At 36.1% G+C, this 13,770-nt stretch overlaps 1 protein-coding gene across 6 annotated transcripts in view; it reads right to left on the bottom strand.

Moving 5' to 3' along the window:
• The window catches only part of RAB1A (RAB1A, member RAS oncogene family), a 126,847-nt gene that overhangs the window by 1,836 nt on the left and 111,241 nt on the right, over positions 1-13,770 (bottom strand). For all 6 annotated transcript variants that reach the window (XM_070236318.1, XM_070236320.1, XM_070236321.1 and 3 more), the window contains 4 exons: positions 10,755-10,827; positions 6,685-6,780; positions 2,236-2,331; positions 260-391 (listed from right to left, as the gene is read on the bottom strand). In XM_070236318.1, the coding sequence (XP_070092419.1) occupies positions 260-391; positions 2,236-2,331; positions 6,685-6,780; positions 10,755-10,827 (397 nt within the window). The remainder of the gene's footprint in view (positions 1-259; positions 392-2,235; positions 2,332-6,684; positions 6,781-10,754; positions 10,828-13,770) is intronic.

The following is a 13,770-nucleotide window of genomic DNA, read 5'->3' as shown; positions in this document are numbered from 1 at the left end:
CTAAGAGAATAATAAGGCACAATTAACACTGAAAAATCTTTTTCACTTAGTACATTTCTATCACCTGAAATGGGGGGTGAGGAAGGACTAAGTTTACCGAGTCTAAACAGAGACTACGTGAATTGTCACTGTCAGAGTGTTCTAGTGCACGTATTTTAAATACCCATATTCTAGGTGCACATATTTTAGATACTCCATAGCCATACATAATGCAGGTCAACACCTTCAATTCAGTTTGAGCATCAAACTTTAAACATACCTTTGCTGTCGTGTAGTCTACCACCTTCTTTGTGGTCAGATCACATTTGTTCCCTACCAACAACTTGTTGACGTTTTCACTGGCATAACGATCTATTTCCTGCAGCCACTGTTTAACATTATTGAAGGACTCCTAAGAAAACGGACATTTTTAAGAACGCTAATACAATTCTGGACACACGCTCTAATGAAGCAAGTGATAAACAGAAGTGTCTTTCTTGACCTACGAAGAGCTAGTGAGACAACTAACTACAAAATAATAACTATAGTGCTGTGAAAGAAGTGCACTGATACATTAAAATGACTACATAAATGAACAAGAAATCAGAATTTGAAGGCTTGAGGATGCAAATACCTTATCTGAGAGGGAAAGAGCTCAGTATTAAACTATGGCTCAGGCAAATCCAATTGTATGGAAATATGCAATTTAAATGCACTATAAAACCTGGGTTTTGAAATTTGATACAATTTTGGTTTATGAATAAGATGGCCTACTCAGTGTTAACTACTAGAGATATCAAAAGAGATTAAATGAATGGGTCCCAAGATGCTTGTTTTCTTTTCCACAGTCATATTTCAGGGAGGAAAATTTTCATTTTTAAATATTTCATGGCAATGACTTGAGATTTTTGAAATTAGCATTTTTTTCTCCTGTTGATATCAGTCACCCAGTACTTCTAAATCGCACTGAATCTGAAGTCTATGATTCTAGTTATTTCCTAATTAGCTATGATTTCACAGTTGAGGTGAAATTTAACATTTGCTCTAAGAAAAATAAATTGTAAATTTCAAAATTTCTTTTTTTTTTAAAGATTGGCACCTGAGCTAACATTTGTTGCCAATCTTTTCTTCTTCTTCTTCTCCCCAAAGCCCCCCAGTACACAGTTGTATATTCTAGTTGTGAGTGCCTCTGGTTGTGCTATGTGGGACGCCACCTCAGCATGGTCTGATAAGCAGTGCCAGGTCTGCGCCCAGGATCCGAACCAGCAAAACCCTGGGCTGCTGAAGCGGAGCTCAAAGACTTAACCACTCGGCTATGGGGTCGGCTCCCTATTCTTTTCTCTGATGGGGAAAAAAAAAAAAGGACCCTGAAATTTTGTAAGTTGCTGATCAAAAGAACAGTTATGACCCTTGGACCACATTCTTCACACTATCTCTATATCCCCCTACACCTTCTCTCAACAGCTAATCTTCAGATATTCACTGTCGTCTTAAAATCTTCCTTGAGCTTATCTTATTTCTGAACCACATCCTCTACAGGCAGAGACCCCTAATCTCGCTTTTGGCAATTCTGTCAGGTCTAATTACTAGGCAAAGTCCTGTTAATACGTAACACCAAGAACACAGTATAAACCAAACTACCCCACAGTTCCCTATGAACTCTTGCCAAAATAATCAGTTATTTAGTTGACAATAAATATATCAGAGTCCCTTGAAAGCAAGTGTAAAACCAATTACTAAATTTTCTATTTATTAAAGGAAAATAGTAAGAAATTTTGGTTGACCAGTTCATTAAACCTTCAAATGACGGGAGAGGAGAAAAATAACAATGTTCTTGTTTTAAAAAGATTATTGCAGGGCTGGCCTAGTGGCTCACTGTTTGGGTTCACATGCTCCACTTCAGTGGTCTGGGCATGGACCTACACACTGCTGCTAAAGCCATGCTGTGGCAGCATCCCACATACAAAAATAGAGGAAGACTGGCACAGATGTTAGCTCAGCGACAATCTTCGTCAAGCAAAAAGAGGAAGATTGGCAACAGATGTTAGCTCAGGGCCAATATTCCTCACCAAAAAAAAAAAAAATTATTGCTTTGAAACAAATTTTTTTAATGTAATTCACTTATCTGGGGGTGGACAAAGTTTTCTGCCATATAAATAATACTGATGGCTTATATGCAAAGTAAAAGAATGTGATATTTATCAAATAGTAACTTCCTACTTTGTTACTATAACACAATTTCCTCCTGGAACTTACCTGATCTGTCACATCATACACAACTATGATGCCATGGGCTCCTCTGTAATAACTGGAGGTGATTGTTCGAAATCTTTCTTGGCCTGCTGTGTCCCACTATTATAAAACAATCAAGAAACCCAAACAACTCCATTAACATAGAGTGGGGGGGAGGCAGGAGTAGGGAGAATAGTTTAGTTTACATAGTTATGGAGACTGTCAGGATTTGATATGGAAACATTAGCCCTCAGCACTCACACTACTAAACTGCATGGTAATGACACCAATCTTATAGGCTCTCTGATATCAGGAACTATGTCATACTTTTCATATTCCCTACAGCTCTTAGCACCGTGTGAGGCATGCAGTATGAAGCCGAGATGGGCTGACTTGATTAGGAAAGCTACCGGCTGAACGTCCCTTTAACACAGTACACTCTCACACGTAAGACAAAACCACTTGCTGGCTCACTTTACCATCCTGGAAAGCACTGAAAGAACCTAATTCAGGTAACTACCAGTCAAGACGGCACTTCAGCCATCTCAGGAAGGTGGTATTTTAATCCTAGGGAAAACAATGTAAAGATGATTCCAAATACTTTTATAAAACTCATTTTAAAAGCAACCTACCTTCAACTATTTAGGCTCAAACACCAAAAACAAATGCTTACATTGTTACATTAAACTTCTGGGTTTTAAAAACTAATTAAAAATATCAAGAGGAAAACTCAATTGTTAGATTTTAAAAGCCTTGGTTTTAACAAAGGAAATGAGAATTTTGTTTAAATTGCTCCTAGACAATGGCTTCTTCTTAAAAAAAAATTTGTATAATTAGAATAGCTACCGACCTCACTTTAAAAGATACTGGTAAAAGGTAACATCTTGATTGATTGGGAAGTAACAGAATGGTTATTTAATGGTTACCACAAAAGAAAAAAAGAAATGGATTTGAAGCCTACAACAAGTAGAGATTAAGGTGCAACAGCTCTTAGCGGGAGCCAATTGTAAAGTTTTGGAGTATACCTGTGAACTTAACATTGCTCCCCACTAATGTCTTAAATGGGCAAAAAAAAAAAAAAAAAAAGGTTCAGTTTCTCTCAATGAAATCACTTCCTTTTCTAAGACCCAGTCAACACATAACTGTTAAAAACAAGTTGCAATTTTGGGGAAATCTGAATATAGACCAGTTATTAGATAATATTAAGGCATTAGGGTCTGTTTTCTTAGATGTGATCATTTACACTGTAAAACAGATGCATATTGAAGTATTTTTGAAGTAAAATATCATAATGTCTGCAATTTACATACTCCAGGAAAAAAAAGTAATGAAGCAAATAAAGTAAAATGTTAATAATCGTTAATCTAAAACAAATAAAAACAAGGCAACACAGCTTCATTACCTTTTTTGTCCAAAGTACTAGCCTGAGAGCTTACAAGACTATTTAGATCTGACGTACCAGTAAGGCGCCTCAAAGGCTTTCAGGATATCCTTGGAGAAACATGGCTTTGGAGTCAAGGTGACCTGACTTCAAAACATCAAATCTAGGTTCCCGATTACTTAACACTAGGGAGAGTCATCCAAAAGTTTACTCACCTATAAATCCTAGATATCACTCACCTTATAAAATTACTAAACTGTTTAAATGAACTAATGTTTGTAAAATGCCTAGCACAGCGCTGATTATAGAAGCTGCTCAATAAAATAGTCCCTTCTCCACCTACCTCCTTCACAAAGATAGCACAAGGAAGAAACTGTTTCTGAATTAGTATTAATTAACTGAATTAGTACTAATTAATTGCCGACTAAGCAATTACCTCCAAAGAGTAAAATTTCTGACATCTCCTTGCCGCTCTGAAAACTCTCCTGATTCTACATCCTATCAGTACCTTTCTCTGTAATTGATTGCCCTTTGTTTATAACCCTCATTACCCCTCATAATCACAGGATAACTGATTTTCCTGTTTGTCTCTCCCGCTGAAATGGGATCTCCTGTGGGGCTATGTTTCATTCATCTCTGTAACCTCAAATCTATCTGAGCTCCTCATGTAATATAAGCATTTCCATAAATACTTCATCAACAATCACAGAAAGAGTGCTTCCATGGCATGGGACTGGACTCCACACCCACCCTGCCCTGATCAATGTTTTGTAATCACTAACTCTGATACAAAGATCCAGATGGCACAATGAAGAGGAAAAGCTGAAAGAACAATTAAAATATAGATCAGCATGATCATTTTGAAAGACGCAGAAAACTTGGAAAGATAACTCAAGCCAAGCAAGATGAAATGTAATGAAGTTATCAAAGTAAAACCTTGCATTTAGATTTAAAAACACTAGTCACAAAGTATACAATAAGACTTTTTTTCTTTTAAAAACAAACCAAAAACCTCAAGATCCAAACTAGTAGGTAATATGGCCACTGAGACAGCAAATGCAGTAAACTCAGGCTTTCTTTGTCCTTGAATGGATTAATGATGAGAAAAGAAGTCCAACAGGGAAAGAAAAGAACGTCATAGTCCAAATCAAGAGAGGATTTACCTCTCTCATGTAGTCCTCACTGGCTGGACTATACCTCATATTTGATTTTAGGAATCACATTTTAATAAAAGGCACTTAAAAATTGAAAGAGTAACCCAAATTGTAAAAGATTCTGAAAACACGCTTCCAGAAAGTTATGACTGACTTAAGAGGCAGAAGGTTGTGATATGATCACTCTATAAAGGGCAAGCTGCCAATAGAAAAGGAATTAATCTCATTCGGGCAGCTCCAAAAGGCAGAGGAATGACAGACAGAAGTTAAAGGAAACTGGCTTCAGCTCAATATAAAGAATTAACAATCAGAGGTTATTTATAAATGAAACTAGCTGCTTTGAAAAGTGATGAACTTCCCAAAAATGTTCAAAAAAAGGCACTACATACGAAAAGGAAATTCCTACTGAAGATGGAATGAAGACTGAGTGAGTGACCTCTAAGATCCCTTTCAGACGTAGCAAAGTATCAATATATGAATGTTTCACAAATATACACCCAAATTGTATGGAGACAAATGATCATTTCACTTCACTAGTTAGATTAGAGGCTTGGGTGTATCTTTCTGAAATATTCTTTATGGTGCCAAGCAGAAAGTTGGCACTCTACATGTAATGGGAAAAATCAATATAGAAGGTAATGTGTTCACTGGCTGAAATTATTTCAAGCTATTTCTGGTAACTATATCCTTGCAAGTCCTAATTTGGAGTGTCAAGTGTATTCACTTGTATCAAAATCCACAATTTGTTTGTAATGTACCTTTTCTTTTCCTCATCAGTAACATAAATACGAAAGGGAGAAACTAAAAAAAGTAACCTATCAAACATCCATTCATCTGGGTATGTCATATCATCAGTAACATTTGTATACTGCCCAAAAGTTTACAAAGGGCTTCCACATACATTATCGTATACACATAGAACTGCAAGATTTGGTTCTCACAATTACTTTATGAGTTAGTAAATCATGTATCATCATACTCATTTTAGAGAGAAGAAACTGAGTCTCAGGAAAAAGGCTGAAGTAAGTTAAACTGACAACTCTGTAACTAATAAATACCAGAAGGAAGACAACAAATCCAAGTTTTCTGACTTGAAATCCAGAATTACATCCCAGTTTAGTGTGTTATCTGTTACATGAAAAGGTCACTGATTTTCTGTTACCTCATACTGAAAGCTGACTCTAAAAGATACCCAGAGATTGATTTTTTTAAAGACGATAGATATGTCCACACTGGTAGTACCCAGGCCCATATTAGAGTGATACTTCTGAACTACTACAATAGCCTGTTTTTAATTTGGGGTTGGGGATGTAAGGATGGAAAGGGAACTAGAATGGCACAGGGACACAAAATATTGAAGACAGAGAGCTGTGGGTCACTCGGTTCTGCTAGTAACTGTAGGCAAGTCATTAAATCTCTTGGCATCCATTTTCTGAGCTGTAAAAAACATGTTAGAAAAGCTAAACTCCTTTCCAATAAAATTCTATGTTACTACAGAATTGGTACATACTATTTAATACATACAACAAACTAAATAAAAACTCTTCAACTAAACCACGTATCAAGAACCTCTGCTGGGTTGCTTTTAATGTTCCACAGTATTCAGCACAATAAAAGACATACAAAAAATGCTAAATATACTTTTCCTATAAGAAAAGGTAAACTTCAACTTAGACCACCACCAACCCCCACCCCGCCCCAATAAAAGCACAAGAAAAAAAGCTGGGACCAAGTTTGACTTAAAACATGTATTTCTCTGCTTTATGAACAGAAAATTCAATGAGGAAGGTAATTTTAGACAAATCATTTTTCTACCACTCTATCAAAGATGGATGATTCTTAAGATAGTTTAATCTTGTTAACATACTTGAAAGTAACAATATATTCTAAATTTATCAAAATAATTTCCAAAAAAATGTCTAGTCCAAAATTACTTACTATCTGAAGCTTGATTGTTTTCCCATCTAACTCTATAGTTCTTATTTTGAAATCCACACCAATTGTGCTGATGTAGCTTTCTGTATATGTATCATCCTGAGGAAGAAAATAGTTAATGATTAAAATTAATATTCAATAGAGTAAATATTATGCTTTTATCTACAAAGTTGATAAACAAAGTTTCTAAGGCATAACACGTTAAGAGGCATTCCACCCTGCTCCAGTACTCAGTTTATGTTCTGATTACAAAGCACCATTTAACCGCAGTTTCTTCTTAAGATTTTTCCAATAGCTATTTTTTAATTTTTCCAAACATCTCTTGACAAATTCTTTACATACATCACACAGCAAAAGGTTTTATATTTTCAATAATTATGAATGATTTTTCTAATTGCTAATCAGTGAAACTTTTGATCCTCTGCTCCGCCCCCACATCTAATTTATTCACCACAAAGCAATGATAATGTCACTCTCCTGGATTTTTTTAGAAGTCAATTTTATTTTCCAGTTGACTTTTTAAAATTGAGATATAATTCACATAAAATTCACCCTTTTAAAGTACACAATTCAGTGGTTTTTAGTATATTCACAAGGTTGTGCAACCATCACCATATTTAATCCCAGAACATTTTTGTCACCCCAAAAGGACACCCTGTACCCAGCTGGCAGTCAACTCTCCACTTCCTCCTCTCCCCTTAGACCCTGGAAACTGCTAATCTACTTTCTGTCTCTATGGATTTGCCTATTCCGGACATTTCATATGAATGGAGTCACATAATATGTGGCCTTTTGTGCTTGGTTTCTTTCTCAGCATAAAGTTTTCAAGGTTCACTCATGTTATAGCAGGTATCAGTAGTTCATTCCTTTTGATGACTGAATAATATCCATTCTTCAGTTGATGGACAGCTGGGTTGTTTCTACTTTTTGGCTATTATGAATAATGCTGCTATGAACATTTGTATACAAGTTTTTGTGTGAACAATGTTTAACCCAATGTTAAACTTTTAAAATTACACCTGTTTTTCTCTAGTAGCTGTTATGACATTTTACTCAGAATGGAGACAAAACTTTTTTTTTTCCTTTAAGTGAAAATGTTTGTGAAAAGATGTGAACAGAGAGATCAGGCTACCCAAATCACTGAACACTCTTAGCAAGCACAAAGTACCACCTAGGATGTATGCTGCCAACAAAGATGGACCTAAATCTAATCAAACTGAAATCCAGTAAGACAGCACTGTCAAACAGATTTCTTTGATGATGGAAAGGTTCTGTAAACTGTGCTAGTCAATACAGTAGCCACTGGCCCCATGGAGCTAGTGAGAACGAGGAACTGAAGTTTTAATTTTATTCAACTTTAATTAACTTAAATTTAAACAGCTACATGGGGCTAGCAGCTACCATAAGGACAGCACAGCTCTGGGGCTTACTTCCAATTACAGAAAAATGAGGGATAAAGGAACAAGTTAAAAGACACTACAAGGAAGCAAAGTGACAAATCTAAAATGTTGGACAATCTACAGGACAACTGCCTCAGTTTCTGCAAAAAGCAAATGACATGAAAAATTCATAAATAAAAAAGTGGGAGGTTGGAAAAATTGTAGATTAACAAAGTAAGCAGCAAAACAACCAAATGGAATGTGTGGACCATGTCTGAATCCTGATTCAAATTAACTGTAATCCTGTTTGAATCCTGATCCAAATCAGCCAACGCACGTCTGAGAAGATCAGGGAAATTTATTTATTTTGTAAGTTGATAATGGTGTTATTTTCTAAGAAAATGTCCAGCTTTAGAAATGCACATTATAGTATAGAGGGGGAAAATGACACGTTTGGGATCTGCATTACAGCACTCCCAAAGAAGAGAAGGGGAAAAGAGGGTTAAATGAAGCCAGTGTGTGCAAGTCTTGATAATGCTGAATCTGATGTGAACATGGAGAATTAAAACAAAAAAGGTCTCTTAAAAAAAACTGTAAAATGTGATCAGAGAGAATTCCAAGTGGCTAGAGGTAGCTATGTTGACTTACCCTCTTCATATATTCACATTTATGCACATAGAGAATCACTGGGTAAAAGGATATCTATTTTTAAAGCACTGAATGCAATTTACAAACTGGTCCTCACCATTACTAGGTACTCATTTTTTAAAAATTTTATTTATTTTTAATTGAGTGTCTAATAAGTAGCAGGTATTACAGAAAGTGGATAGAGAACAAAATGAATGCAATAAACATTCATTTAGCACTTCTACATGCCAAGTGCTTTGTTAGAAATACTGAATTCTTATAAATCCCTAAATTACCCTTACTTGCATGCCTCTGAGCCACTGCATTTGCTATTCCTTTTGTTCAAATTATTAGTGTATCTTTCTGCATACTCCTGTCAGGGACAGGGAAATTACCCCTGCTACCCTTCTTGTGTTCTCATGGCCGGACTAATAATAAAACTGACACAAGACCAGAATAACAGGAGAAAAATCCAGTTTCATACACACATATTGGAGATCATGGAGCGATGACGCTTGGAGAGTGAACAAAGCAGCAATGTTTATATCTTTTACACAGAGAAACAACAAATTTGTGAGGAATGACAGGACACAGACACTTAGATTTGAGGTATGTAATTAGCGAGGATCTCAAGCGGAGCTTTGGCTTGAGGTAGTATTGAGCAAAGTTTGTTCATATAGACTTTTCAGCCCTGAGTCCCTGACTCTGGGGATAAAGATGCAGGGAGAACACCTTTCACAGGGGAGATTTACTTCCTGCTTTCAGCAGGAACAGAGACAGGAGGGTGGGAATGCCCTTTTTGCTTCTCAAGTATTGGAGATGCTGCTAAGCTCACAATGGTGAATTAAAATTCTCCCTTAAAAGCTTGAATTTTATTATAGTTCGCAAATGCTGTCAGATATTCTCCTTGAAGTGACAGTTTCGGTTCATTTGAGAAAATGTTTGCCCAATACCCAAGTCTACATAATAGTTTGTCTGTCAGTTGTTCTTTCAAGTAAAAAAAATGGTGTTCAATGAAAAAAGCAGCTAGTTCAGCTCGCAACTCAAACTACACAAGTATTTTTCTTTTCCTCAAGACAACCAACACACTCTAGTATGTAGTAAAGGTGCTTATGCACACTCCTCATTTCTTCACAAAGAATATTCTAAAAAGAACCTCAAGGAACAAGATTTTTAAAAATTAATCATTTTTACTGTTTCATCAAAAACACTCAAGTGAAAGTGGCTTTTTCCCTGTGCTCTGTGAGTGCACAGAGGTAAACACCATGACTATGAGTATAGCTGGGGCTTAGCACTGCCTTGATGTGTGTGTGCTGGGTGCCAGCAATTTTACCCAACTCTGCTTTAGTGTCATCAGAGCAAATGTCAACATAGTGGAAAAAGGCAAATGTCTTTTGTCTTAGTACTATTACTAAGTAAGTATTTACTTGGTCAATACTAATAGTTTAGTAGCATTAGGATAATAGCTTTAATCTCATGGACCCCCTGAGAGGGTCTTGATGATCCCCAGGGGTCTTTGGCCCATGATCTGAGGACCAATGATCTAGACAGTGAGAAGGAAAACATGCTAAATTTGAAGATAGTTGATAAAGACCAGGAAGCAGACTGTGGATTCTATTCATTAGGTTGAAAGTTATTTCCCTGTTTGTAAATTGCAGCATATAGAACACTATGCTATTGCCAAAAAACCTTTGTACCAGACCCTGCTTTCTCTTTTTATTCCACTAGTTTCACTTGAAGATTCACTTTCCATCAAGTCACTTTCAACAAGGGCCAAGTATTTTCCCCTTAGCTCACTACCTACGTTGGAATGAAACATTGTTTGACCTCTACCAAGAGTATTAGACACTCTGACTTTAGAACCACACTTTGCTGAATTTCTTTCAAGAGTAACAGCATTTCTTCTATTTAAGAGTTCAAGACATCTGTGAGGATGTACACTTGGAGGCTTTAAATATATAAATTCTGGAAGGATTAATTTATTCTGAACAAAATTGTTTAATCTTTTGTCAATCTAGAAAACATACATGCATAAATTTCTTTAAAGGCATTTCAATTTCAACTTACTGCAAACCTAAGAAGGAGGCAAGACTTTCCAACCCCAGAGTCGCCAATCAGAAGTAACTTGAATAAATAATCACTGCAAAAAGAAAAAAAAAATCACATTAATAAAAAGCATATTGCATTGTAAGTTCTACAACAAAAACACAGCCAAGACCAACGGCACACTGAGGAAGACTAAAGCCCATGAATGGCTTAACAGCAGCCAAAACTGCAACCAGCAGAAGTTTTTTTGATGAATCACTGAACATGACAGACTTATGTAAAAGTAAGATAGGCAATGCCACCCTTAATCTCTGAGATCGGCCAACTCCTACTTCCAAGGAAAGAATGCAAGGAAACATAAGTGACGTGCATTCTTTGAGAGTCTCAAGAAACTTATGCTAGATAAATCCCACTCCTCTGCAGTTTTAGAATACAGGGAGTTAACTTTCCATTGTTCTTGCCTCTTGCCGATAAAACATAAATCTCTCCTTCAAATTCTAAGATGAAATCATTATTCCACAGCAATCCTCAAACAAAGGAGCTTTTATGATCCTTTCCTAGCATCCACCTGAAATTCTCCCCTTAAAGAAAAAAAAGATCATTTAACTTCTGAAAGCCTGTATTATAAATATTTTAAGGTGGAGATATGGTAAAATCAAAGGCTGTTTATGCAAATCCACAACTTTACCAACATTCTAAGCTTGCAGTAAAGCCTATTTCAGAGAACATTGACAGCTAGGCTCTGTTTATGTACATTTTACCATTGCCGAGTCTAACTCAAAAACGATCCCCAGTGACTCCCTCATGGACCTGAAGAGGAGAGACTGTCTACCTATGGTCTCCAAAGGAATCATAGATCCTTCCCAACTCCGATCACTTCTTTATGTTCTTTTAAGCAATTTCAAAAGGACAAAAAAATCCAGAATTTACAAATATTTTTTCAGTAAATAAGATTTTCAATTCTTTTCTTTGCGATTTAGCTTTTTAAAAATGCTACCTACTTAAGGCGAAACCCAAATATCCACGATTTAAATTTAGATTACAATTATCATATTTACATGTAAGATATAAAACTTTCAGAAGTGATAATCTGTGTGAATATTCATTGTTACCTAGGTTTACATAGTCATATGTATTACTTAAAACATATCTTTTTAATTTTACCAAGTTACCATAAATATGCTTATTGTCCCTAATTATGGCCAAAGGAAAGAATAAAAAGAAATCCAAAGTGCCCTAGTCAGCAGCAAAATAAAGGTCACATAAGAAAAAAAGAAGCTTTTAAACAAGTCCTCAAGAAGAGGATTAAACTAAATAACATCCCTTCCAGGGGCTGGCCCCGTGGCCTAGTGGTTAAGTTTGCGCGCGCTCCACTGCAGGCGGCCCAGTGTTTCGTTGGTTCAAATCCTGGGCGCGGACATGGCACTGCTCATCAAACCACGCTGAGGCAGAGTCCCACATGCCACAACTAAAAGGACCCACAACAAAGAATATACAACTATGTACCAGGGGGCTTTGGGGAGAAAAAGGAAAAGAAATAAAATCTTTAAATAACATCCCTTCCAGTCTGAGATCATAAAGAAAAAAAATGAGGAGGGGGATAATCATTGCAAAAATTTACCCTTTATAAATGATACTTAATATCAAACAACTTTCATTAGGCAGTGAAGCTGCCGACTGACTCTAGTACTACTGATAGCTTCCTCCTTAATTAGATCAAATAAATTCTTAAGAATGCTGCACACTGACATTAGCAATGAGTACATGTTAAAATTTACATTTCAGTCAGCAAGAATCATCACATCATTGATACTACCATAGTTACTTAGTTTTTAACAGAAATTTTTTTTTTAAATTTTTTTAAAGATTTTATTTTTTCATTTTTCTCCCCAAAGCCCCCCGGTACATAGTTGTATATTCTTCGTTGTGGGTCCTTCTAGTTGTGGCATGTGGGATGCTGCCTCAGCGTGGTTTGATGAGCAGTGCCATGTCCGCGCCCAGGATTCGAACCAACAAAGCACTGGGCCGCCTGCAGCGGAGAGCGCGAACTTAACCACTAGGCCACGGGGCCAGCCCCCTTTAACAGGAATTTTGACACAGTAGATGCCCTGAATTTACCAATCTCGCTGAACACAGTGCGAGGCATCCAGTAAACACTCAATAAACATCCCTTGAATCAGCTGTACTGACCTGTCACAACAAAGAACAGCAGTGGGTCACAGATGTTGCCTAACGTAGCATTCATTACCTTAAAGATCAATTTCTCTATTTCAGAGTAACCATAAGGCTTGAATAAACATGAATTCTTCCTAACTGTGTTACAAATTACATTATGGTTTCAAGAAATTAAGTCAATTTTTAAAAAATCACCTTTTTCAATTATCACATTCTTTTTAAATTTTACAGAATTATTTCAAAACTATTTATGTGTTTCTGACAGTTTAAAGTTCACAGCCATTATAAACAATATGAAGAACTGAGCACTCTTCTCTGCAATGAGATAATCATTGCTAAAGAAGACTACTTTGTTCTCTCCCAAACCATTAGCTTTACTAACATGACAAGAGACATGGAGAACAGCAAACAAAATCTAACTCACAAACTTCTTCCCCTTATTGAATACACACAGCTGGAGAGTGTGATCAACAGTATGCTACTTGCATTGGAACATTTTAAATTATCACTACCATAGTAGCTTATTTCTAAACTATTAATATACTGAATGTTCAAGAGAATTCAGAGATTTGAGACTGCTTAAAGATATTTCTGTAACTGTAATTTATAAAACAGAACACAGTAAGAGTGTTGACAGAAAATATGCAAATCTAAAATTAGAAAGCACAAGGTCAGAATTTTGGTACAAAGAGTCAAGAATAATTTAGCAAATGGTAAAACTTTAAATGAATTTTTTCTTTTTCCCTCAAGAATTTGGATTAAGTTTTCAGTATACAATATAATTTTGACTTAAGTGAAAAAATTGCATTATGCTAGCTGAGAACTCTATAGAGTTATAATTGTAATCGTCATTCTCCTAAAT

This window comes from Equus caballus, chromosome 15, assembly GCF_041296265.1.
Source record: "Equus caballus isolate H_3958 breed thoroughbred chromosome 15, TB-T2T, whole genome shotgun sequence".
Classification (NCBI taxonomy): Eukaryota; Metazoa; Chordata; class Mammalia; order Perissodactyla; family Equidae; genus Equus; species Equus caballus.
This window is presented reverse-complemented; position numbering and strand designations above follow the sequence as displayed.